Genomic DNA, 25,784 nt, shown 5'->3' with positions numbered 1-25,784 from the left:
AAGTTATTACCACTGCAAGCAAAAAGGGATGGATGCAGCACATGAAGCTGCAGAGTGCTCAGCCTGGACAAGAAAAGGCTCCTTAAGGGGGACCTTACAGCAGCTCCAGTGCCTAAAGGGGCTGCAGGAAAGCTGGAGAGTGGTACCTAACTTACATCCCCCCCATATCATTGACCTGAGCTGCCCTGAGCCATCCCCCCCTCACAGGGCAGCAGCAGAGCTCTGAGGCCACAGGAAGCACCAGGACTGGACACTTACTTGGCACAGCCGCACACTCCCCATCGTGGCTTCTCTTGGGGGATGCTCCAGGGCGCTCGTACTTGTGGGATAAAGCAGAGAGAGGTTAATGCCTCAGCCTGGTTCCATATGGGATGTAAGGAAGCTTTTCCCAGAAGCTGTGGCTGCCCCATCCCTGGCAGTGCTCAAGGCCAGGTTGGACACAGGGGCTTGGAGCAGCTGCTCCAGTGGAAGGGGTTGGGGCTGGAGCTGGAGGAGCTTTAAGGTCCCTTCCAACCCAACCCAGGCTGGGATCCTACATGCACACCAGCCCCCTCCCCAGTTGTTCTGCTTCCACACAGTGACACAAGGGTGACATTGGGAAGTGATGCCTACACTGAGCAGCACAAGGCAGTGCTGCACAAGCTGGCCATGAAGAGCAGAGCAGCAGGCTGAGGTGGTCAGTGCCTTCCCTCACATCCAAAAGGATTTTGGAAGCTTCTTCCCAAATACATCCCGCATTCAATAGCTCAGCTCAGGGGATTCACATGGAATCACGGAAGGGGTTGGAAGGCACTTCCAGCTCACCCAGTCCCACAGGCCACAGCAAGCTGGGGCTCTCCTACCACAGCTCCAGGCGCTGGCTGCACTATCCAGGCATATTCCGGCCGGATCAACCGTAGGCAGTTGACAGCAGCAAGGAAACAGTTGCCCTGTTTCTGGAGCCCCCGGAGCGTCCTCACCTCCCTGCCCAGGCGCATCCCATACTCGAACATCACTGTTCCAGCTGCAGAGGGATGGGGATGGCATCAGCCTGGGGCCAGCCCACCCCAGGGCCGGTTCCATGGGCCCAGCCTGAGCTCACCCTTGCGGTAGTTGTGGCGGTAGATGTGGAAGGCATAAAGCAGCTCATAGTAGTTGTGGGTCATCAGGTCCACTGCTCGCGCGTGGGACTCGATGATGCCCACGACCTGCAGCGCATGAGAGGCCCCAAATGGGTTAAAACCCCCAGGAAAAGGAGCTGCTCTGTCCCCATCCACCCTGCACTGGACCCAGTTACCTCATTGTGGAGGTTGACGTAAGGGAATTCCACCAGGTCCTGGAGCTGGGAACGCTCACACAGAACCACCACTAGCTGGCGTAGACAGTCCAGCTGCCTGCAGGGAGAGCACAGCACCAACCCCAGCTGCGGCTGGCTCTGAACCAGTCAACCCCTTCACTCCTCCAGTGCTGCAAACAGAGGTCCTGGACCCTCTGCAAGGGCTCATCCCTCAGCTCTCTTTGGGTAAGATCCATCCTTCAGCCTCTATTAACAAGCATTCCTGTGTCTCCTCTGGATGCCTGTCCCAGCCATTCCCACTCAGAGCATCCTCCTGCTAGGGTGAAGCTTCCTCTGCTCAGATGGAACTCAAGCTGAAATCTCAGCTCTTTTCCTTATCCACATGAATTGCCTGGACTCCTGAAGCTTTCCAACATGCAACCCTCGAGTCATCCTTGTGGCTCTTCCCTGAATCACCTTCCTTTTCCCTCTGTTTATTCCTTTGGGATACTGCCCATCCCAGATATCCTTAAAAGCCATCTCAGACACTCAACAGAACCTCTTAATGCAGCAGCCCCATCCTGCCCTCAAGTGCCATCTTCCTTTCAGCTTGATGGGGAAAACTGGTACATGGACCTCGGAGACAAGTGAGCATAAAGGTCCTAAAGCCATCACGTACCTGCCTGGATCTGGGTTTTGCGTTAAGGCTACATATGCTTCATGGTTGTGTCCCAAATCCAAGTGATGTTTGAAGATGCAAGTCCTCAAAGTAGCCTGAAAACACCAAAAGAACATAAACCAGCAGGTTTTGAGTGATCAAACTGATGAGAATCCCTTTGGGAGCTCCCTAAAGAGACACATCTGATGCCAAAGCAGTGCCTTGTACCTGGCTTCTCCAGTCATCCGCTGATTCCATGATGGCCAGGGTGGCCAGCTGGATGACCAGCTCTGGCAAACCCACCATGTCCAGCAAGCACAGAACCTGCAGAAGACAACACCCCTCAGGGTTAGGTTGGTTTCTTTGGTCTGTTACAAGAGCTACTCCTGTCCCTGCTAACCATGACAGCAAGAATTTGGCAGTGTTCAGACTGGAATAGGGATGGGTTTGGTTCCAAGGACACCTGACAACCCTTCCTGGATGGGAAAGGCAGGGAATCCCTCACAAGGAGCTGGGTCCAAGCTTGCAGCCTGTCTGCTCTATGGCATTAGGCACAAAGATCTTATCCTAACTCCCAGACACTCATTTGCAGTTGCCACAAAGCTTAATAACCTTCCCCTTAAGCAGCATCTCCCATCGAGTCTGGACATGTCTGGCTTGTGCCTCCAGCACCTGGATCTCACCCTGCCTTTTCCTGCTGGGTAACAAAGTCCTCTGCTATTAGAAGCTAAGAGGTGGAAAGTACCTGGCTTTCACTGCAGTCACCTCACTCTCCCCCAGAGAAAGCAAACAGAGGTTTCAGCAACCAAACAAGAGGGGGTTTTGAGCCTTAAGTCACCCCCTTGAAAGCCAGGGACTGAGCAGGAATTCCCTTTCCAAGCAGTGTGTGTGTGGAAGGACTTGGTGCCATTTACTTGGCCAGACTCATGCACAGGGAGCTGGCTCAGCCCTACCTTGTTGTAGTACTGCAGGCGTGGAGTGGAGACCATCTCCCCCTCCTCGGGCTGGATCAGCCTGTCCAAGAACTCCTCTCTGCCCACCTCTGATGCAGCCTGGCAGAAGCAATCCAAAGCCTAGAAGCAGAGCAGAAAGCAGCTTGTGTGTGGCCCTTGGGGCTGGTGCAGGCTGTTGGACCAGTGAGAGGACACTGCTGCCTGCTCCAGTGCAGGAGACCTGCTGGCCCCATGCTAACAACAACATCCCCCTCCAATCCCATCCTTTGCCTGAAGGCAGCAGAGCTGGGGATGATGGTTCCTGGCTTGTACAGCAGAAACAAGGCTGCTCCTACCTGTGCTCCAGCTGCCTCCCAAGGGGAACGATCCCACATCCCAGAGGGAGGCAGAGCTGGAGGGAAGGAGGGGAGATCCTTACCTTGTGGCCTTCACCCATGACCAGGTAGCACCTGCCCATCATGAAGCAGCAGGAGCCCATGTTCACGTGGCACCATGGCTGCAGCAGGCGAATGTATTCCTATGGGAGGGAAGGGAGACAGGTTGGATGGGGCTTGGAGCAAGCTGCTCCAGTGGAAGGCATCCTTACCTGTGGCAGGGGTTGGAACTGGGTGAGCTTGAAGGTCCCTTCCAACCCATTCTATGGTTCTGTAATGCAGGTAAGCCCTCCCCTGTGAGCTGCAGGCAGCCAGGACCAGAGGAAGGGGTAGGTCTATAACACCCAAGTGCTAATTTGGTGGCTCCTTTAGCTGTGATGCTCCCAAAATTCCCACTCTTCCAGCTCGAGGGCTGGTTTTCCCAGCCCCAAAGTCCCTTGAGTGCATGGAGACAACCCCCCCAAGCTCCTGGGAAACAACCTGCTCCAAATAGCCCAGCATCCATAAGGAAGAGCCCCAGAATTAACCCCCTAAAGTCACACATGATGCTCTGCAGCCCCTGCTGCAGGGAAAGAGCATGATCCAGGGTGTATGAGTGTGAAGGCAGTGGAACAAGGGGTAAAGAAGGTGTTCAGAGGAGCACAATGTGCAGCAGGGCCAGACAGGGAGAGCAGCCAAGGAAGACCATGGCTTACAGCAGCACAGGCAGGGATGAGGTGGAGCATTGATGGCACCACAAACAAAACCACAGCACAGGCACTGGCCAGGGTGAGCTGACACAAGCTGGCCCTGGGCCTGCTCTGCCAGGATAACATAAGGGCTGTAAAGTGTCATCATGGGCAGCAAGGAGGCATGATGATAACTCTGAAGGCAGCATCACTGGGAGAGCAGTGGATGCTCTCTGCATGGGAAGCAGCAGCAATGTCCCACTAGCAGGGGCTTGGAGGAAAGGGCAGAACCCAGAAGCAAAGGCAAGGTCTCAAAGGCCACCCTGCACCTCTGCATTACAATAGGCTCCCAGCATGTATCTCACAGGCCTGCTACAAGCCACATGGCAATGCATCCCCTCCAAGCCCAGCTTAAGCCCCAGCTCCAGCAGGTAAATCCCACCTGGAGCTTGCTCAACAGCTTGGCCCAAAGAACCAGCCCCAAGGAGAGGCCTGGCCCCATCCCAGGGCACTGCTTTGGTTACTGGCCCTTCCCTGGGCACGATGCTTCCTGCATGGCCACCTCTATCTGGGTCATGGTGCTCACACTCCGTGCAAAGCCAGCGTTAGCTCCCTGAGGTCAAAGCACTTAATCCACGTTGCTGTGCCCAAGTGGGATCAGCAGTAACAGAAGGCAGTGGGGAGGAGGAAGAGCTTGCTCCTGCAGAGATAAAAGCCTCTTGTACCTCCCCGAGGCAGCCACAAGTGAGGCGAAAGCAATGCAAGGCAATTCAAAGGGGGGAGAAGGAAGCTGCCTGAAATCCAGGCTGGCATTTCCTGCCTCCAAAGCACAGCTGCCATTCTTGGTGGTGATATGAGCACAAAGGGAAGTCATTCAGCCCCAGGTGGAGAGAAGAAAAGGGCCTGTGAAGCATGGGAGAAAGCATCTCATTAAGAGCAGGCTGCACAGCCTCAAGGACCTTCACGTGGAGCTGCAGACACGGGATCCTGAGCTTCCCAACCGGAGCACGAGGAGCACACACAGGAGATGATGGAGGAAGGGTGGCCTGAAATACAGCAGCCTACAGAGGCACCTGAGGCAAAGCACTTCATCACTCCTGCTCCCGAGAGGGTTGGGAAGATGACGGATGCTCCTTAAGCTGTGTTTTTAGTAAGGACATCAGTGCTCCTGGAACAGCCCTTGGGCTGAAGACAGAGCCTTGTGAAGCCCCAGCCCTGGGGGCAATCCATTTGGAAGGGCAGCACAGGAAAGGATGTGGGCACCTCAGGAGCTGCTGTACTAAGGGCTCACTGTGACAGTGAACCAAGCTCCACCAGGATGGTCCTTGCACACAGGGAGGCTCCATGGGAAGGGTCCAGTAACCCTGAGCACTCCTGCTTGGGTTTGTCTTGAAAACACTGAAAGGGAAAGCATCAGAGAAGCATCTAAAGTCATTCCCCAGCAAAGTCATTGTGCTGTTGTCTAGATGTGAGATACTGAGCAGAAAGCTTCTGTGAGCACTGCAGGGAACAAGACAGATACATGAGGGAGATGGAAGATGCGGTTTGCCCACTGCACTAATGCTGTGATAGCCATAACAGAGACACTGCCCCATCCCTGGCAGTGCTCAAGGCCAGGCTGGATGGGGCTTGGAGCAGCTGCTCCAGTGGAAGGGGTCCCTGCCCATGGCAGGGGTTGGAACTGGATGAGCTTTAAGCTCCCTTCCAGCCCAAATCATTCCACACTCTCCCAAAGCATCATCCCTTTCAGGCTGTTTCAACTGCAGGACAACTTCCAGCCCATCACCTCCAAAAGGGAGCTGTGGGAGAGGAGAGCTTGGGAAGATCAGCTCACATCCGACCTCAGAGAGCAGCACCAAGGGGAGCACAGAACAAACTCCAGTGACTGGGAAGCTGATGGCTTGGGTGGCTTCTCCCAAGGAGAGGCGAGAGGCTGTGCAGAGCCTGCTGTGGGTGATGCAGAGGGGTAGCACAAGGTGTAGAGCTGCTGCTGATGGACACCCACAACTGCACTCTCTGCTATTCCCCTTTCAGGTCCCAGAGCCAGCAGGAAGCACTCACCTGGAGCTGGGTGTACTGACAGTTTGCCATCAGGCACTCTGGGAACAGGAAGCTGGGATTGCTGGGCCATCTGGGCAGAGGTTAAGGAAGAGCAGACAATGCAGCTGGGAGAACAGACCTGAAAGCTTGACTCTCCTGCTCCCTCTGGGGAGGGAAAGGAGAGAAGATTAAACCTCTCTTTACACAAGTTATTACTCTGTAATGAGGTTTATCCATATGAAACAAAACCATTAACACATCTAATCCCCAACTGCCCAGCTCTTGTCCCCATTCCAAGCACCTCCCCTGGCCAAGGCAAGTTCCTAGAGCTCAGGGGCTTAAAGTCAAAGCTCAAATCCTTTGTTGAGCACCCAAATGGGGTGAAATCTTCAAATACCCACAAATCCCATTAACACCAACAACAGCCACTTGTTCAGGAGGCTTCCCTTGGAAATCTGGATGGGGAAAGCATGGATTTTGGAGCTGCAGATGGCAGAGGTGGCCAACTTAGCCCCTGAGAGCTCTGCAGCCCAGCACCTGAACCCCTCTGCTACCCCCAACCCTATTTCCACAGCCCCACCAATGCTCCCAACCTCAGAAATGGGACAATACGGAGCCTCCACATGAGGGCTCAGGGCTTCCATGCCTTATGGATCCTCCTCCTGGTTACAGTGGGCACAGGCAAGGATACAGGAGCGGCAGGAAGTCAGCCACTATCGCAGTGATGAGATGGGGCCAGTTCAAGCTTGTCTCAGCCAGGTTGGTGTTCGGCTGCAAGAAGAGTCTGGATATGATGTGTTTCCTGGCCACCTCCTGGAAGAACAGCTCCACGATGGTCTGAGGGCTGGAGACTGAAAGAGGTCACAGGGACCCTGAGAAGAGGGCCTGGAGCACACATGGAACCATAGAACTGTTTGGGTTGGAAAGGACCTTAAGATCATCCAGTTCCAACCCCCCTGCCATGGGCAGGGACACCTCACACTAAACCATGGCACTCAAGGCTTCATCCAACCTGGTCTTGAACACTGCAGGGATGGAGCATTCACAACCTCCCTGGGCAACCCATTCCAGTGCCTCAGCACCCTCACAGTAAAGAATTTCTTCCTTAGATCCAGTCTAAACCTCTGCACATGGAACCATGGAATCAACCTGCTTGGAAAAGACCTTGAAGAGAGCAATCAGGTCCTCCTTGAGCCTTCTCTTCTCCATCTGAACCCTGCAGCTCCCTCAGCCCTTCCCCATCTCTTGTGTTCCAGGCCCTGCACCAGCTCCAGTGCCCATCCCTGGACCCAAGAGCTCGGCTGCATCCTGCTGCTCCTGGATGGAGCTGGAACCAACCAACAGAGCACATCCAATGCTCCAAACGTGTCGGGTTGGGATTTCCCCCTGGCTGAAGTCAGGGGGAGCAGCAGGAGATCAAAGCTGTTTGTTAACCACAGCTCCATTCTGAGATGGAAACAAAGGGCTCTGCTCTTGCTCTCCTCCCGGCCCAGCTGCAGCTCTCCCTGCTGTGTGTTGCAGGGCAGGGTGGAGGCAGTGCTCATTTGGCTCCACTGGGATGCCTCCCTCCTCATTCCAGCACTCCCAGCTCTGTTCCCAACGCCTCTCCGCAGGCTGCCACCTCCTTTCCCTATGTCTCACATACTTTCCCCCACCTCAAGCCACAGCAGCCAAACAGGACTTTCCTCATGAGCAGGCCAAGAGGAGCCCACGAGCCTGGCACACACAAAGGATGTTTTCAATCCTCCTTTCGCTCCCTGACATTTGCATGGAGGCAGAACAGGGCTCCTGGCCTGAGATGCTCTTTCAGTTTGGACTCCAGAGGTCAGAGTCTGCTCACAGAGATGCCCCAAAGGGCTCTCAGGAGGTGGAAGGGATCCGTCCTCAGCTCCCAGCCCCTCATACGTGGCACTGCTGCCTGGTTCTCATTGCCTTCCTCTGCTCCCTCTGAAGCACCTCAGCCTCCAAGGGCAGACCAGGCACAGCAGGCTCAGACTGCTGCCTCTTCCCCACTGCCCTGCTCGCCACCTCCCTCTGTAACCATTGAGGCAAACATCACCATCATCCTCATGAGGCTGCTTTAGGTTCTCCCCCATTACGATTTCACCCCCAAACCGGTTACCTAAAGTGTTTGTCTTTGCAATGAGACTTCCAAAAGTGCTTAAGAGCAGCTTGGAGCAGCTGCTCCAGTGGAAGGGGTCCCTGCCCATGGCAGGGGTTGGAGCTGGAGGAGCTTTAAGGTCCTTTTCATCCCAAACCAGTCTGGGTTTCTATGGAAACACGAGTGATTCATCAGCTGCGATTCCCCCTCGAGGTACCAGCTGTGAGCATCACTCAGGACTGAACTGCACCCAGCTGGAAGCACCAGTGTGTTCTGGGGAAGTACTTCCACATCCTCATGATTCCCTGAGCTGCCTCTGCTGGTTGCTGTGGCATAAATCATGGAATCCCAGAACCAACCAGGCTGGAAAAGCCCTTCAAGCTCATCCAGTCCAACCATTCCCAGCCCTGCCCAGGCCACCCCTAACCCATGGCACTGAGGGGGGTGACCCCTTGCAGGGCCGGTGCCTGCAGCCCTGCCCTGGGCAGCCTGTTCCAATGCCTGAGCACCCTGTGGGGCAGGAATTGTTCCTCAGCTCCATCTGAACCTGCCCTGGTGCAGCCCGAGGCCGTTTCCTCTTGTCCCATCCCTTGTTCCTTGGGAGCAGAGCTCAGCCCCTCCTGGCTCCATCCTCCTCTCAGGCAGCTTTAGAACACACGAAGCGTTTCAGAGTGCAAGAGGTATAAATAACAGAGGCCTGGAGCTGCTGAAGAGCTGTCTTACCCAGTCTATGGGCTGATAGAGCAGTGGTGTCTGCTAACTCCAACACAGAGAGATGCTGCAGATTAGACTCCCTAGAGAAGAAGAAAAGCCATCAGTGAAGAGACAACAAAACGCCTCCTGCTTTAATTGTGCTCATTGTTCAGCTCCGATGACTCCTACTGCTGGAAAAGGCAACAGCCCCAGAACAGGGAGACCTCACACAATGAGCACAAGGCAAAGAGTCAGCTCAAAACACAGCAGGAGCAAACCCACCCTCCCCAGCACAACCTGACCTCCCCCCCCCCCCCCCGAGCCATACTCCTACAGTATCCACCAGCTTTTCATACCAGGAAGGGCATTTCAGGTGGCTTTAGCAGGGATCTACAATCAAAGGCAGAATGGGCATGGTAGGGACTTACAGGGTGTCCACAGGCACGTCGGAGGCCAGGCACTGGCTTGCCCACCGGATCAGGTAATAGGAGAGCAGCAGGGGAGAGGTGCGGTGCAGCAGGTCCTGATGGGACTGGAACAGGGGTCCCCCTCCCAAAACCGTCTGCAAGCAAAGCACAGGGCTTAGAACACCAAAAGCAATGGCAGCATCAAGGGCAGGCAATGGGGTTTGGGGCAGGCCCTGCTTGTTCCCCCTGCAAGCACCACAGAGGTCACCAGCCCAGCAGGGATCTCAACCACCAAGAGACCAGCAAGACCCTTGCATGAGCCACAACAACTCAGTCACAGATTCCAGTGTGAAATCAGAGGATCAGAGACTGGTTTGGGTTGGAAGGGACCTTAAAGTGCATCCAATCCCAACCCTAACCCCTTCCCATGGAGCAGCTGCTCCAACCCCTGTGTCCAACCTGGCCTTGAGCACTGCCAGGGATGGGGCAGCCACAGCTTCTCTGGGCACCCTGTGCCAGCGCCTCAGCACCCTCCCAGGGAACAGCTTCTGCCTCAGAGCTCAGCTCAGTCTCCCCTCTCTTGGGCAGGTTCAAGCCATTGCCCTTGTTCTGTCCCTACAGGCCCTTGTCCCAAGCCCCTCTCCAGCACCCAAATGTCCTCTATCACTTCAGACAAAGGGGTCAGTTAACTGTTCCGGTGGCCCAAACACCATGGGAAAGGTGACTAAGCAAATCTGGGTGTGCACCGAGTGCTTCTCCAGCCTGCACACACTAAAGGTGTGATCCCATCACCAAGAGCAAAACCACTTTGCTGCAGAGACCACAAAGGGCCCAGCCCTGCATGCTCCAGCCAAGAGCCTGGTGACACCAAAGAGAAACAATCCAGGCTTGGGAAGGACACCAGCGTGTCAAAGAGGCAAAGCAAGAGCTCCTGAGTGAGCAAGCAGCAGGGCACATGTGGGCTGTGAGAGCCTGGCTCCAAAAGGGCTCCTTGCAACACGCTTTAAATGCTACCAGGGCAACCTTAGCCCAAACCACTCTATGTTCAAACTGTACTGATTCCATTCTAGGATTATAGAGACCTTATAACAGTCTTCCAGTGCCTAAAGGGGCTGCAGGAAAGCTGGAGAGGGGCTTGGGACAAGGGCCTGTAGGGACAGAACAAGGGGAATGGCTTGAACCTGCCCAAGAGAGGGGAGACTGAGCTGAGCTCTGAGGCAGAAGCTGTTCCCTGGGAGGGTGCTGAGGCGCTGGCACAGGGTGCCCAGAGAAGCTGTGGCTGCCCCATCCCTGGCAGTGCTCAAGGCCAGGTTGGACACAGGGGCTTGGAGCAGCTGCTCCATGGGAAGGGGTTGGGGTTGGAACTGGAGGAGCTTTAAGCTCCCTTCATCCCAACCCAGGCTGGGACTCTATGATGACTATCCAGGAAGGAGTTTTCAGGCAAGCAGCTCCTGCAGCCATGTTTCCAAGGTAAATAGTGTTAGTTTAAACAACGCTCCCTTTTGCCTGGGGACTCGTTCCGCATCCCTGCATCCACCCAAAGCCTCAGCACCTTCCCTCACATGGCCACATGCTCAACAGGATGGACCCAGCCCAGTCCATGGCCACAAGCTCAGCTGCCATCACAGGGCCTGTTTGCACTGACTGGAACAGCCTGGGAGAGGCCAAACCCATGGCCTGTGGGTAAACACTGATGCTGTGACGCTGCCATCGTGTGTGCTGGTGTGGGGATGGGGAAGAGATGGAGAAGTGTACGTGTTCAGGCAATGCTGCTTCAGATGGGAGCCTGAAACAATGCCCTTCTCCCCCAAAAGAGGCTTAATTCCTGCTTCCTGGATGCTCAGCATGGAAAGAGGGAATTGGGGCTTGAGTTTTGCTTAGGATGACAAAAGCCAAGAGGGCTTGCCCAGGCCTGGGGCTGGTTCAACCAATGGTGTGGGAGGAGACAGAGCTCGGAGCCTGGCACCAGCAGGAGCCCAGATCCCTGAGTTCAAAGCTCCAAGGGCTGCACTCACAGGATCTCCAAGGCGAAGGAGCAGCTGCTGGAGGACCAACAGGTCCCGACAGATCAGGAAGCGGATGCTGGCCACCTTACACACCCCCCAGCAAACCACACTGCCGGCGGTAGCGCTCCCATACAGCTGGGTGAGGTTCAGGCGCATACTTAGGTGATGAGCTGGAAGAGAGAAGCACCCAGTTCAGCTCAGAACAGGAACCAGACCAACAGGAACACTTGGGGAGCTGCTGAGGAGCTGTCACCTCTTTCCATGTCAGCATCTGTCTCGTAGTCCATCTCTCGGATGAGCACTCCGATGGCGTGGATGGGGTTTCTGATCTCCTGCAGTTTGCTGTGGATATCCTCCATCACGTTCTCCCTGCCAAGTGGAGATCACCATCATCATCACCATCATCATCATCATCATCATCATCTTGAGATGTAAGCTCAAGAGGGCTCCCTTTCCTCCTTGATCAGCCTGGACATTCCTGATGGGAATCCTCTTCTGGCTTGGAGTTTTATTACAGCGCCTGCAGGGACTGGTCTACTTACTCCACTCCCCCAGGCTACCAGGAAATAGCAGGCAGATAGCTGGCATTCCACAGGGGAACGGTGCCAGGAGGTTAGCACAGTAACCACATGGCTTGACCAAGGCTCTGACCTCTCCCTAGTGTCTGCAGGCACTTGCTTTCCACATTGCAATCATCACCTAACAGGAACTTGTTCCTCTTTATCTCACCTGGGGATCACCAGCATTTACTTCCTAGAAGGCTCCAAGCAGTAGTAAAGGGGTTCTGGAGGGAAGACCCTGCTAATGCCACCAACACCCACATTCCCATCTCCGAGGGGGCCTGGAAAAGTCCCACTTAGCACAGGCAGAGCCCACACAGCTCCAAGGAGCTTAGATGGGGATGGAGGATGGCTCCAGGCAATCCCTGCTCTGGCATCCTCAGTGTCCCCGCAGGGGAACATCTGCAGAAGCATCTCCTTACGTGTCATTAGCTATCAAGTCCTCCAGGATCTGCTCTGCAGCCTTTTCTGGAGGCTGGAGACGGGAGCAAGCCATTTCCATGAGGAAAGCCATCTCCATGGAGATTGAATCTCCGATCAGGCGAAGGCACTGGACAAGACAGACAACATCACGAGACATCTCCAAATCTGTAACGAAAGAATCTAACTGTGTATTTACAGATTTCAAAGGGAAGGTGGGAGGACCATCAAAACCCAGTTAGTTCTGCTCCTAGCAGCACATTGGGCTCAGCCCCACGTGTGAAAATGACCCTACCCTCACAACAGGGCCAAACTACAGCCAAAGGGGTTGACAAGGGGAAGGTTTGGGCTTTATTCTTTGGGAAGTAAAAGCCAACACTGCAACTATAAAGCAATGAAAGTCCCTCCAAGGCTTTTCCTTCCCAGCCACAGGTTGAAAGGAGATCAGGAGTGCAGCGTAAGAGCAAAAACCAGCCTGGAGCAAAGAGCTCAGCCTGGCTCTGCCACACATTAACAACAGCAGCTCCTGACTTGCAACAGCCCAGGGAGGAGTTTTGGCCTCCTTAGAGTGGAGCTGAAAGCTCAGCCCTGCCTAAATCCCCCTTTTGCAGAGCAATCCTGCATCCCTGAGCTTTTACAACCACATCTGGGGAGCGGTTTGAAGCAGACAAAGCAGGCAGCACGAGCCTCCCAGCGCCAGCCCAGGCCAGCTTCCCTTCCCTCAGGTCCCAAAATAGCTCCAGCAAATGGATGACAACTCCTCTTAGAAAAGGCACTCGAGCATGAAAGTGGAGCTTAGGTAACATTTTCCATTGCTTTTTTCCCTGCAAAACGTCATTCCCAGAGCAGCAAAGCACAGAGGGCACCGTGGTCACAGTATTAACAACAGGGTTTGCACGCTCTGGTATTGACTTCCCAGAGGAGAAATGGGATAATCCCAGCCCAGAGCTTCCACAGGAACACTGATACAGAACACTGACCCCAGGGCCCGGATGGACACAGGGGCTTGGAGCAGCTGCTCCAGTGGAAGGGGTTGGGGTTGGAGCTGGAGGAGCTTTAAGGTCCCTTCCAACCCAAACCAGGCTGGGGTTCTGTGACAGACTAAGTGTGCAGCACTGGGTGCTGAGCCCAGGGTGCTTGGGTTTACCCCTTATCTATAATATCCAAGCTTACTCCATCCCCAAGACACAGAGATTGGGGAATATTACAGCAGAGAACTGCTTGCATTGAGTCAGAGCAGATCTTACAGCTCTTGGTGGGGATGGCAAAGCTGAGCGAGCACCCCAATGAGTTCAAGTTAAGCAGGGTTCGTGTTCAGCCCCACAGAGCAGGCACGAAGAGGGCACCAGTTAACCACAGCCTCCACAGGTAGCTTATAAAGCAAAAAGGGCAGAGGATCCATCACTGCAGGTCCCTGTCACCCAGCAACACAGTCTGGAATCTAAGATGAACCAGTTTGAAGGTATCTGCAGTGAGTCACAGCAGCCCTGACAGCATTTTCTATGTCCTGCTGTGAGCACAGTGGCGAAACAAAACCAAACCCCCTACAAATGCCAACATGAGACAACTCTTTCCATACAGACAACTACGGAGTCTTCAAGGGACTCCTATGGAAAGCCTCTCATCCCTCTGCCTGCAGCACCCCTGATGTGCAGCTTCCAACAGGGAAAAGCTCCAGGTCTCCCCACTTACCATCAAAGATGGCAGCGTCATCCTCAGTGAGGAGGTGCTCATTAGAGAGGAGATAGAGATGGTCCACCAAGGAGCAGGGCATGAGGAAAGACAGGGAGCCCTGGGAAGAGAAGAAAGCCCAACTTGGAGCTCCCCAAACCCACAGCTCGGTCTGACCCCTCCATGCACATCACAGCTCCAATGTGGCCCCAGCAGGCCAAAAGCCAGCCCCCCAACCTCACCTTCTTGAGCAGGCACACCATGCCCGAGTGGGGGTTCAAGTGCAGGGCCAAGGGCCTCGACAGAGCTTCTTGGTACTGAAGGCAACAGGCATAGAACTTGGACCAGAACTCCACCTGCAGCTGCCAGAACTCCTCCAGGGAACACTCGTACTCTGTCACACTGCCCTGGAACTAAGGGACACACTGTGAGCCTTCAGGGGACACAGGCAGGGAAGCACAGAGGGAAATGGTAGTGTTCAAGCTGCTGGGTTGTCTCTCATGACCAGGGTCACATCTGTCAGTGGTTAAGGTTTAGAAACCCCAGTTACAGTTCTCTTTCCTGTCAAAAGAGCAGTATTTCCCTGGAGCAGTGAATCACACAGCAAACAGCAAGGGGAGCAAAGTCCATAGGAACCATTTACAACACAAGCCTAGATAAAGAGGAGTTCCTCAGGGGTTGGTGCTGAGGCTGGTGCTGTTGCACATCCTTGCTGGAGACATGGCAAGTGGGACTGAGTGACCCCTCAGTGAGGATGCTGAGCTCTGTGGTGTGGTTGATGCACTGGAGGGACAGGATGGGATCCAGAGGGACCTGGACAGGCTGCAGAGGTAGGACCATGTGAACCTCATGGAGTTCAACAAGGGCAAGGTGCTGAGCCTGGCTTGGGGCAATCCCCAGCACAAACCCAGGCTGGGGGAGATGGGATGGAGCAGCCTGAGGACCAGGACTTGGGGGTGCTGGGTGAGGAGCAGCTCCCCATGATCCGGCTTTAGTGTGAGCTTGAGCCCAGAACCCCCCATGTGCTGGGCTGCACCCCCAGAGCGTGAGCAACAGCTCAGGGAGGGGATCCTGCCCCTCTGCTGTGTGAAGGGGAGACCTGAGAGCAGCTCCAGGGCCTAAAAGGGGCTGCAGGAAAGCTGGAGAGGGGCTTGGGACAAGGGCCTGGAGGGACAGACCAAGGGGGACTGAGCTTTAAGCTTCCTTCCAGCCCAAACCAGCCCAGGTCTCTGTGATCATGAGCATCCCCATGCAGGGAGTCGCATGGGCTCTGGTAAAGTGCACTCAGAAAGCAGCAGAACCCCAAGAGAGACCTCCAGGACAGAGGAGGGCATGGAAAAGGCAGCAGGAAGGATGCAGCTTTGCACTTTCACACAACTCATTTGGAGACACCAAGGACAAAACAAAGCCTGGGGTCACTTTGCACCTCATTTAAAATCACCAAACCAGCACAACAACAGATGTCAGAAGAGAACATCACAGGAGGCAAAGCAGCACCTCTCACCTCGCTCTCCACAGCCAAGGTAACCTCTTTCTTCAACTCATCCCACGTCAGATCCATGTGTCTCTCTGTTCCTTGGGAAAAGATCTGGAAAGCAGCACAGTAAACCTTTAAAGCCAAAGAGCTGCACCAAGTGACAGCCAGCTGATGTGAGAGCATCAGCCAGTGCTTTGTGGGATGAGAGGGGGCATAATCCTGCAAGGACACTGTGTGGTGCTTGGCTCTGCCCTCAGCAGTCCTGGAGGAGCCAGAGCTGAGGGGACACATCCTGAGCACCAGCTCTATGGGGGCTGAGTGCTCAGAGCAGGCAATGAAAAGGAAGCCCAGGAACCTGCTGTGCCCTCTACTAACCTGCAGAGCCTTCTGGATGGCTGCATTGCTGAAGCGGCCTGGTGTGAACAGATACTCCAGGTAGGTTTCCTGCAAGAAGATCCCAGTTTAAGGAAACACCCAAGTCAGGAAACCAGTGAACACATTGATTCTGGGCTTTCCTCCCATTCCCAAGCTCATCCCCTGGATCTGCCCCAGTTCACACCCACACCCTCCTCCACGCTCCCCTGCTTCCAACCCCATGGCAGTTCCCATATGGATCACTGCTTCCCCTCGCACTCCAGACCTTGTTTATTCACACCTCTTGTCTGCAGGCTCTCTCCTGACTGACCTCAAATCCTCCTCATCCCTCAAGTGGTTTCATCACCATGCTCAGGGCTTTAATGCTAACCAGAGGCTTGGGCTTGTCCCCTTGCATTTGGGCTACTTTTAGGTCTCTATCAATGTGATCTGCCCACTTGAGCTGGCTCAATGCTCCCCTGGGCACAGAAGCTTCAGGACTTCCTGCTGCTGCTTCACACTGGGCTCACCCTGGGGTCCTGGTCGTGTCGAACAGTCACCTCCTCCTCAGGCAGCGGCTGCACAAAGACCTGGTTCCATTGGCCTGCCACGTTCCTGGAAGACAACCACGAAACCAGGATCAGCTCCAACACGGGGGCAGCCTCCAGAACCAAACCTCTGAGCTCCACCAGAACCAAACCTCTGAGGTCTTCCAGAACCAAAGCTCTGAGCTCCACCAGAACCAAACCTCTGAGCTCCACCAGAACCAAACCTCTGAGCTCCACCAGAACCAAACCTCTGAGGTTCACCAGAACCAAACCTCTGAGCTCCACCAGAACCAAACCTCTGAGCTCCACCAGAACCAAACCTCTGAGCTCCACCAGAACCAAACCTCTGAGCTCCACCAGAACCAAACCTCTGAGGTTCACCAGAACCAAACCTCTGAGGTCCACCAGAACCAAACCTTTGAGTTCCACCAGAACCAAAGCTCTGAGCTCCACCAGAACCAAACCTCTGAGCTCCACCAGAACCAAACCTCTGAGCTCCACCAGAACCAAACCTCTGAGGTCCATCAGAACCAAACCTCTGAGGTCCATCAGAACCAAACCTCTGAGTTCCACCAGAACCAAACCTCTGAGCTCCACCAGAACCAAACCTCTGAGGTCCACCAGCGATCATAGTCCTGGGGAGCTGGGCTAGCGACAAGGGACAGATTGAGCCAGAGGGCTTAATGGTGGCATTCCCAGCCCTAAGCTAACAGCAGAGGTTGGATTGCTTCCTTAACATCAGTGTTCTCCCCATCACATGTGCTCACCAAGGGGCTCCTTCTCACACTGACCATTACATTCCTCTGCCTAAATGTGGTTACTCACACAGAATTCCCCCCACTCTTTAACTCTCCTGCACCAACCCTTCCCTTTCTGCTTATGAAAGAGAGGGATGATGCTTCCACATCACTGGTCTCCCTAAACCATCACCTCTCATGGAACAGACCGGCCAGTTCTGGTGCGAAGGAGGTGTTGATGAAGCAGAACCCTCCCTCTGCCACCCTCACAGCAGCCTCCGTGTCCCCCAAGCCTCCTGCCTGCCTTTCCACATTCCTCACATTCCTGCAGCTGAGCCATGGCTTTATTACACAGCCCAGCCCCCAGAACACCACAAATCCAGGGAATATGCACGCAGGACACTGCGGTGGATGTGATACAAACAGCATGACAGGAGGAACCAGGACCTGCTGCATCTCCACACACTGGTATCAGCACAGCAGGACAGGAGATGAGGGGCTCAAGAGGTGCTTTCATGAGCAGCACATGGAGTTGCTCCTGCAGGTCCCCCCCTGCCCCAGGGTGACCAAGGTGCCCAAGAGCAGCAGGTCAGGACCGAAACTCACTGCTCAAAGTTGATGTATTTCACAACAGTTTGGTTCTCCTCGTTGTGCCACAGGGCCCAGATCTCTGAGGAGGTTAAGGCAAAGTCAATGAGAGTCTCCTACAAGAGAGGGAAAGTGCATTTAGGTACTTATAAATTCAAGGACAGCAGAGACGTGTGGACATAACAAAACACAGCAGAACATTCCCTGCTATTGTTTAACCAGGACTTGGGAAGGTTTTATTCACACTCGGATCATGGAAGCCCAGCCTGGTTTGGGTTGGAAGGGAGCTCAAAGTTCCTCCAGCTCCAACCCCAACCCCTTCCCCTGGAGCAGCTGCTCCAAGCCCCTGTGTCCAACCTGACCTTGAGCACTGCCAGGGATGGGGCAGCCACAGCTTCTCTGGGCACCCTGTGCCAGCGCCTCAGCACCCTCCCAGGGAACAGCTTCTGCCTCAGAGCTCAGCTCAGTCTCCCCTCTCTTGGGCAGGTTCAAGCCATTCCCCTTGTTCTGTCCCTACAGGCCCTTGTCTCAAGCCCCTCTCCAGCTTTCCTGCAGCCCCTTTAGGCACTGGAGCTGCTCTCAGGTCTCCCCTTCACACAGCAGAGGGGCAGGATCCCCTCCCTGAGCTGCTGCTCACGCTCTGGGGGTGCAGCCCAGCACATGGGGGGTTCTGGGCTCAAGCCGGGTCATGGGGAGCTGCTCCTCACCCAGCACCCCAAGTCCTCCTCCATCCGGTCACCCACAGCCCTTGTCACCCAGTGACCAACACTCCCTCTCATCTTGGTGCCTTCTGGGGCGCTGGGCCCTGCACTCACCTGGGAGGAGAACAGGGAGGAGATGTGGTCAAGGCTGTAGCGGTTGCTCTCAGTGCTCACCAGCTGGAAGACACAGAACTACAAACCCACCTTGTGAGGCGCTTGCTAAAGGATCCATAAGGAGCATCCCTGGGGAGCTCATCTCTCCCTGTCCTTGCCTGATGCACTCAGCAGGGCTGAGGGCAGGACACACACCTCGACCTGAACCCAAAGGGTTTCTCCCTGCCTTTTGCCTTAGGAGACTATGGTGACAGAGCCCCAAACCCTCAGGCCGCTTGCTCCAAACCAAGCTTTGTGTGTTCTTACCAGAGCCAGCAAAGCCATGACCACTCCTGCTACGTGTAAGAACCCCCTGGGAATGGACAGGGTAAGCTGTCCAACACATGAGACTGCTCCATGCTCTCATTCCTGCCTGGCTAAATATATCATTCCCCACAAGAAGCCACTGTCTGGCAACACAGGGATGAGTCCAGACGCTCCCAGGAGCCTGATGGAAACATCCTACCCCTATTTCCACCCTTTGAGCTCCTCATGGACCTTCCCTTTTCCCACGGCACAGACGTGCTTGTGGGATCCTGCTGGGATAGGAGGTGAACAAGCACTCCCAGAGCAGCACAGTCACGCAGGGAATTGCACTCCCAGGATGAGGCCACGTGTATCCTGCAGTGCTTGGAGAGCCAAGCTCCTCACTCACAAACAACTGCTCTCTCCAGAGGGTCACATGTGAAACTTTGCCCTAGTTCTTGCTTTCCAGACCCACATCCGAGGAGGAATGATCTATTCCCATGCAGCCCAGGAAAGATGAGCTCCAAGGGAGGAACCCATCGCTCCATACCTGCCCACACTTGGGTGCGTGCATGTAGACACCAAGGTAAAGCCCCAGGGATGGGGAGAAGGCCAGTCGCAGGTGGTGGCTGGTCCCCATTGCGAGCCTCAGGTCCCTGCTCACCGGCATGAACTCCAGCAGATCTGCAACCATCAGGCACATTTGATCCTGCACAGGGAAAAGGTGGCAGGAAAAGAGCTTAGGGAAGGCTCAGGACTGAGAAACTGCTCTTTTCCCTTGGTTTTCCTCAAATTCTGCCCTCTTCTTCCCCTAAAGGATGCGAGCAAATCATCCCTATGTGTGCCTGACCCACAGAGGTCCTTCCTGGGCTCTGCTCAGGCTCATAGGAGAAAGCTTCCCCTCCTTAACACACACATTCCAGTGCAGATGAGCCGTGAAAGCAGTTGTGCTGCTCCATTAGCTCTGGCACTCACATTTGGAACAAGTGGCAAGCAGGAGCTGAGGTTTTGCTTATTAACTTCTTATTGACACAGAGCCATGTCACAAAGATGCTCTTAGCACCTCTAAAGAGGAACAAAATCCTTCGGGAGCACCTCCCCAGCACTTGAAGAGCTCCTGCCTGCCCTCCTGCCTGCTTCCCTGTGCTCATAAACACCCTTTTACCCTATGCATGGAGAGAAAACCCACCCCAGCTACAAACCCACCCCACAACAGGTCTCAAACTGTCCCAAATGTGAGTGTGTGGAAGCTGCAGTGACAATGCAAAGCAGATTAAAGCCTACAGCAACCACCCAGCTTGTGTTCCTAAAGCCTCAGGCTATCACATGGGTGGCGATGGAAGGTGCTGGTCCCCCAGCTCCAGGCCTTGCTCACCTTATAGGACCACATCCGAAGCTTATGGTCCTGGCAGAGAGCAAAGAGAAAGGCGTCGTGATCGAGGCAGTGCACGGAGAGGCTGATGGGCAGGTCTGAGGGGCCACAGTCACCTCTGAAACACAGAGCTTGTTTCAACAGCTTCACAGCAGAGATACTGCAGAGATCTGAGGCTTCTATGGGTTTCTATAGCACCAATAAATCAATGGGGTGAGACCAGGAGAGAGCCGCACTTCAGGACTGTGTAAGTCAGTGTCCAAGGTGCAGAAGAGAGCACGACACCAGTAACAACCAGTTCTTTACCTGCTTTGGTAGAGCCAAAGCACAACCCTGGCTTCCCCAGCCCTAGCAAAGGGTCCAGAGGGAAGCAAGGATCCAAACAGCCCCAGGTAACACACCACTGATGGTCAGAGTCAATCAGGGCACGGAGGACTTGTTCCCATTTCAAAGTTATGGGGCTTAAATGTGGTTGTGTGCCCTGAGATATCAACTGAGATAGCAACAACTCCAATCCAACACCAAGCCTGCACACTGTGTCCATGCCGTGTCCTGTCCCTACCTCCCTTGTCCCAAGCCCCTCTCCAGCTTTCCTGCAGCCCCTTTAGGCACTGGAGCTGCTCTAAGGTCTCCCCTTCAGAAGCCTTCTCTTGTCCAGGCTGAACAAGGAGCCTGTCACCCACACGCAACCTCTATGGTCAGGAGCAAGGACATACAACTGGTGTAATCCCTAATCTCCTCTGGCCACGAGCCACATCCTGGAGCAAATCCTTGGAGGCCAATTACTAGCTATCCCATATTTGCAGCCTCAGACCCCACATCAGCAGGACCCTGTTAAGATGTGCTAATCCAGCGCTCACATCCCCACTTCCGTATCACATCACTCCTGTGACCCAGCTCCTTTTTTGCCAGGGTATTTATAGATGGGAATTGTCTGCCTTTGATTTCAGCTGGAAGGGGAAGCCAGAACAAGGTCCTCTTCAGCACCAGACACTGACCTGATGGCTGTTGGCATCCAGCCGGTGAGGAACCGCTGCACCATGGAGCTCTGCTTCAGCTCCACAACCGAAACTGCTCCTTTCACAAGAGAAGGGATATTGAGAACTGTATATTCATGAACAGACTATTTAGTGCCACCAGTGAGGGGCTTCCAGGCACGATGGAGAAGAGCTTCTGGGTGTGGAATAAAGATGTCATCAACACAGAGCCCCACACTGGGTTGGAATGGAGCTTAAAGTGCATCCAATCCCAACCCCAACCCCTTCCACTGGAGCAGCTGCTCCAAGCCCCTGTGTCCAACCTGGCCTTGAGCACTGCCAGGGATGGGGCAGCCACAGCTTCTCTGGGCACCCTGTGCCAGCGCCTCAGCACCCTCCCAGGGAACAGCTTCTGCCTCACAGCTCAGCTCAGTCTCCCCTCTCTTGGGCAGGTTTAAGCCATTCCCCTTGGCCAACATTGAAAGCAAGGAGAGGGGATGAGCTTCCCTGTGCCACATCCCTGCTCCGTACCTGGTGCATCGTGAGGAGGCAGCTTAAGGACAAAGATCCCTCCTGCAGCCGAGGGCAGGGCAAAGAGAGCCTCCCCCTCACTGCTGAGCCATGCAGCTGAGGCAAAGGAGTTGGGTGCCAGGCCTGGAACGTTGGGAATCACACAGTAATTCACAGGATCTCGGAAGTTGCTCTTGCCAATGTCTGCAAACACCGACTGCATCTGGCTCTCTGTCATCAGCTCCTGGAGGGGGGAACAGGGAGAGGACAAAGCCTCAGCACACCTGGACACAAGGCACAGAAACTACAAGCGGACATGAGTGGAATGGTAACTGTGCTGCTGTCGGGTGACAAAAACCCCACTGCAAACCCCAACTCTATTCCCATGGACGGGGCAGAGCCTGGAGCAGAGGCAGCCTTGAGGCTGTACAAACACTGCTCAGCAAAGGTTACACTCTCAGTGTGTTATCAACAGGGGTTTGCTCACAGATCCAAACCATGGCACCATGCAAGCTACTAGGGTGAAAGTTAACTCTCTGCAGGCTGAAATGAACCCTGTCCCATCAGGAAGTACAGAGGATGGGGCTTTGTGGACCCAATCCCAGCCCAAATTAAACCAATCCCAGCCCAATCCCAGTCCAAAACATGCAGTATGGCGATAAGGGAAGGGAGCTTGGAGGGTTTGGACCCTATCTCAGCCCAAATGAACCCTGCTCCACCAGGAAGTATGGGGCATGGCATAGGGCAGGAGGACTTGGCCAGGTCTGGGCCCTGTCCCAGCCCAAAGTAAGCCTGTCCTGGCCCAAATGAACCCTGCCTCAGCAGGAAGCATGGAGCATGGGATGGGGAAGGTGGATTCGGGGGGTCTGGGCCCTGTCCTGGCCCAAATGAACCCTGTCCAGACCAAATTATGTACCCTAAGGAAGTATGGGGATTGGGAAGGGGACTCTGGGGGAACTGGACCCTATCCCAGCCCAAGTGAACCCTGTTCCAGCATGGGAACCATGCCCACGCTGAGAAGCACATTGAGGCTGTTGCTCTTCTACAACACACTCAGAGGCTTGTTTGAGAGCTACTGGGGGGCAGGAAGAGGGGGGGGTAGGGGGGGGCAAGAGTGGGAGCAGGAGGGCGGGCAGGAAGGGGGGCAGGAGGGGGGGGGGGAGGAAGGGGGGCAGAAGGGGGACAGGAGGGGGGACAGGAAGGGGGCAGGAAGGGGGCAGGAAGGGGGGCAGGAAGGGGGGCAGCAAGGGGGCAGGAAGGGGGGGCAGGAGAGGGGCAGGAGAGGGGGCAGGAGAGGGGGCAGGAAGGGGACAGCAAGGGGGGCAACAAGGGGGGCAGCAAGGGGGGCAGGAGGGGGACAGGAGAGGGGGCAGATGGGGGGCAGGAAGGGGGCAGGAGGGGGGCAGAAATGGGGCGGTAAGGGGGGCAGATGTGGGGCAGCCCCCCCGCACTCACGCTGCGCTGCAGGCGGCAGGGGTGCGGCAGCAGCAGGCGGTGCACACTCTGTGCCGTGAGCAGCAGCAGCACCAGGTGGCTCTGGGCCTCGCACACGTGTACCCCCCCCGGCAGCAGGGGGCAGCCCTGGATGCGGAGCCGAACCGCGTTGTGCAGCAGGGTCACGTCCAGGGACTCCTCCACCAGATCCACTGTGTCCCCCGATGTGGTCCTGGGGGGAATAAGGGTGAGGAGGGTGAGGAGGGGAAGGGAGGAAGAGGGGATCCTGCCCCTCTGCCCTATGAGACCCTGCCTGGACATGGGGTATGGGGTGCTCAGCATAAGGACATGGAGGTGTTGGGGCAAGGGCAGAGGAGGCCATGAGGATGCTCAGAGGCTGGAGCTGCTCCTGTAGGGAGCCAGGATGGGAACATTGGGGCTGTGTGGAGAGCTCAGAGCAGCTTCCGGTGACTGAAGGGGATACAGGGATGCTGAGAGGGGCTCCATCAGGGATGGGACAAGGGGTGATGGGTTCAGGTTGGGGATAAGGACCAGCCCTGGGGCAGGAGCACGGGAGGGACATGGAGCTGATGGAGTGAGGCCATGGAGATGCTGTGAGGGCTGGAGCAGCTCTGCTCTGGAGCCAGGCTGAGAGAGCTGGGCTGGGGCAGCCTGGACAAGAGAAGGATCCTGAAGGGGAGACCTGAGAGCAGCTCCAGTGCCTAAAGGGGCTGCAGGAAAGCTGGAGAGGGGCTTGGGACAAGGGATGTAGGGACAGGCCAAGGGGAATGGCTTGAACCTGCCCAAGAGAGGGGAGACTGAGCTGAGCTCTGAGGCAGAAGCTGTTCCCTGGGAGGGTGCTGAGGCGCTGGCACAGGGTGCCCAGAGAAGCTGTGGCTGCCCCATCCCTGGCAGTGCTCAAGGCCAGGTTGGACACAGGGGCTTGGAGCAGCTGCTCCAGTGGAAGGGGTTGGAGCTGGAGGAGCTCTAAGCTCCCTGCGGGTCCTGAGCCGCCGGTACCGGATGCCCTGCGGGTCCTGATGCTCCGTCCCCACTAAGGCCTCGCTCCCTCACTCACCACCTCACGAAGCGGTTCCTGGTGGCCGCCGCCATCCGGGCGCTGTCCCGGTAGCAGAAGCCGCCGGCGCTGTCCCGGTATCGGCCGGGGGGCATTGGGGCCGTGCCCGGGGGGGTGAAGCGGAGCTCCGGGAGCCGCCGGACCGGGCCCCGGCCGGCCGAGCTCAGCTCCAGGCCGCTCCGGCCCCACAGCGCCGCCGCCATCTTGAGCGGCGCCTTCCCGCCTGGTGCGCGGGGACGCACGGGAAGGGAGGGAGGGGCTGGGGGGGGAGAGGGGAGGCGCCCCCTAGCGGGCGGGCGGGATGGGAGGGGTATGGGGGGGGTGGGATGATATGGGGTATATGGGAGGGGGAATGGGGATGGGGGGGATATGGGAGGGATATGGGGGATTTGGGATTATATGGGGGGATATAGGGGGGTCTGGGAGGGGTGGGATGGGGGTGTGGGAAAGAGGGGGGGTTGGGATGATATGGGAGGGATATGGGGGTTATGGGAGGGGGAATGGGGATGTGGGGGGATATGGGAGGAATGTGGGAGGGGGAATGGGGGATTTGGGATGATATGGGGGGATATGGGGGGGTCTGGGAGGGGTGGGATGGGGGTATGGGAAAGGGGGGTGGCTGGGATGATATGGGGGGATATGGGGGTTATGGGAGGGGAATGGGGATGTGGGGAGATATGGGGGGGATATGGGGGGTCATGGGAGGGGTGGGATGGGGGTATGGGAAGGGGGGGGTTTGGGATGATATGGGAGGGATATGGGGGTTATGGGAGGGGGAATGGGGATGTGGGGGGATGTGGGGAGAGGGAAAGGGGAGGGAGATTGGGGGGGTCTGTGGAAAGGGGAATGGGATTTAGGGGATATGGGGAGGGGGCTATGGAGAGGGAATGGTGTGGATTGGGGAGAACAGGTATGGGAAGAGGGATTTGGGGAGAGGGAATGGGGAAGCGTGTCCGGGGATAGGGAAGGGGGGAGTTTGGGGGTGCTGGGAAGGGGCCGCTGTGGGGCCATGGGGCCAAGGTGGTACCCGAGTTTTGGGGCTCCCCTGTCGTGATGGGGAGACAGGGATGGGGATGGAGCTGGGATCAGGCCAGGGAAAGGGCAGGCATGGGACAGAGGGTGCTGGTGTGTGGGGCTCACTTGCAGTGCCCCACATCTGCCCCATGGCGCTGGTGGCCCCATGGCCGGTGGCACCGGTAGAACCCCATGGGGTGCCCCGGTGGGTCCCCATGCATCACACTCAGGGCATCCCGGGACTGAACCGGGACCATACTGGGGCCGTGCCCAGCACCACATTGGAAACACTGGGGGGGGACTGGGAATGCATTGGGATCATCCCAGGGCCCTGCCCAGCACCGTACTGGGACAGTACCAGCTCCGTACTGGGTTGGTATCAGGACATTGGCTGGACCATGCCCAGCACAATGCTGGGACCATACTGGGGCCATACCCAGCATCACAGCGGTACCATAGCGGGACCCTACCAGGACCAATGCCCCGACGGTGCCTGGCACAGCACCGGGTCCGCACCGGGTCCGTACCAGAACCGCACCGGGTCTGTACTGGGACCGCACCGGGTCCGTACCGGGTCCGTACCGGGACCTCACCGGGTCTGTACCGGGTCTGTACCGGGCACACACCGGGTCCGTACCGAGCCCGTACCGGGTCCGTACCGGGACCTCACCGGGTCCGCACCGGGTCTGTACCGGGCACACACCGGGTCCGTACCGGGACCGCACCGGGTCCGTACCGAGCCCGTACCGAGCCCACACCGGGTCCGTACTGGGACCACACCGGGTCCGT

General features: G+C 56.2%; 1 protein-coding gene across 1 annotated transcript in view; it reads right to left on the bottom strand.

Moving 5' to 3' along the window:
• Positions 1 to 24,195, bottom strand: part of NUP160 (nucleoporin 160) — a 28,342-nt gene extending 4,147 nt beyond the window's left edge. The window contains exons 1-28 of the mRNA XM_034061458.1: positions 23,982 to 24,195; positions 22,925 to 23,135; positions 21,491 to 21,713; positions 20,981 to 21,059; positions 19,986 to 20,100; positions 19,161 to 19,319; positions 18,326 to 18,403; positions 17,529 to 17,626; positions 16,168 to 16,252; positions 15,659 to 15,727; positions 15,311 to 15,394; positions 14,049 to 14,219; positions 13,828 to 13,927; positions 12,138 to 12,303; positions 11,409 to 11,524; positions 11,165 to 11,325; positions 9,171 to 9,304; positions 8,773 to 8,843; positions 6,640 to 6,799; positions 5,970 to 6,039; positions 3,285 to 3,383; positions 2,867 to 2,986; positions 2,142 to 2,237; positions 1,935 to 2,029; positions 1,277 to 1,373; positions 1,082 to 1,187; positions 843 to 1,003; positions 259 to 319 (exon numbers count right to left, since the gene is read on the bottom strand). Of these exons, the coding sequence (XP_033917349.1) occupies positions 259 to 319; positions 843 to 1,003; positions 1,082 to 1,187; positions 1,277 to 1,373; positions 1,935 to 2,029; positions 2,142 to 2,237; positions 2,867 to 2,986; positions 3,285 to 3,383; positions 5,970 to 6,039; positions 6,640 to 6,799; positions 8,773 to 8,843; positions 9,171 to 9,304; positions 11,165 to 11,325; positions 11,409 to 11,524; positions 12,138 to 12,303; positions 13,828 to 13,927; positions 14,049 to 14,219; positions 15,311 to 15,394; positions 15,659 to 15,727; positions 16,168 to 16,252; positions 17,529 to 17,626; positions 18,326 to 18,403; positions 19,161 to 19,319; positions 19,986 to 20,100; positions 20,981 to 21,059; positions 21,491 to 21,713; positions 22,925 to 23,135; positions 23,982 to 24,184 (3,388 nt within the window). The 5' untranslated portion in view covers positions 24,185 to 24,195. The remainder of the gene's footprint in view (positions 1 to 258; positions 320 to 842; positions 1,004 to 1,081; positions 1,188 to 1,276; positions 1,374 to 1,934; positions 2,030 to 2,141; positions 2,238 to 2,866; positions 2,987 to 3,284; positions 3,384 to 5,969; positions 6,040 to 6,639; positions 6,800 to 8,772; positions 8,844 to 9,170; positions 9,305 to 11,164; positions 11,326 to 11,408; positions 11,525 to 12,137; positions 12,304 to 13,827; positions 13,928 to 14,048; positions 14,220 to 15,310; positions 15,395 to 15,658; positions 15,728 to 16,167; positions 16,253 to 17,528; positions 17,627 to 18,325; positions 18,404 to 19,160; positions 19,320 to 19,985; positions 20,101 to 20,980; positions 21,060 to 21,490; positions 21,714 to 22,924; positions 23,136 to 23,981) is intronic.
• Between the last annotated feature and the right edge of the window lie 1,589 nt (positions 24,196 to 25,784).

Source organism: Melopsittacus undulatus, chromosome 4, assembly GCF_012275295.1.
Source record: "Melopsittacus undulatus isolate bMelUnd1 chromosome 4, bMelUnd1.mat.Z, whole genome shotgun sequence".
In the NCBI taxonomy this organism is placed as follows: domain Eukaryota; kingdom Metazoa; phylum Chordata; class Aves; order Psittaciformes; family Psittaculidae; genus Melopsittacus; species Melopsittacus undulatus.
This window is presented reverse-complemented; position numbering and strand designations above follow the sequence as displayed.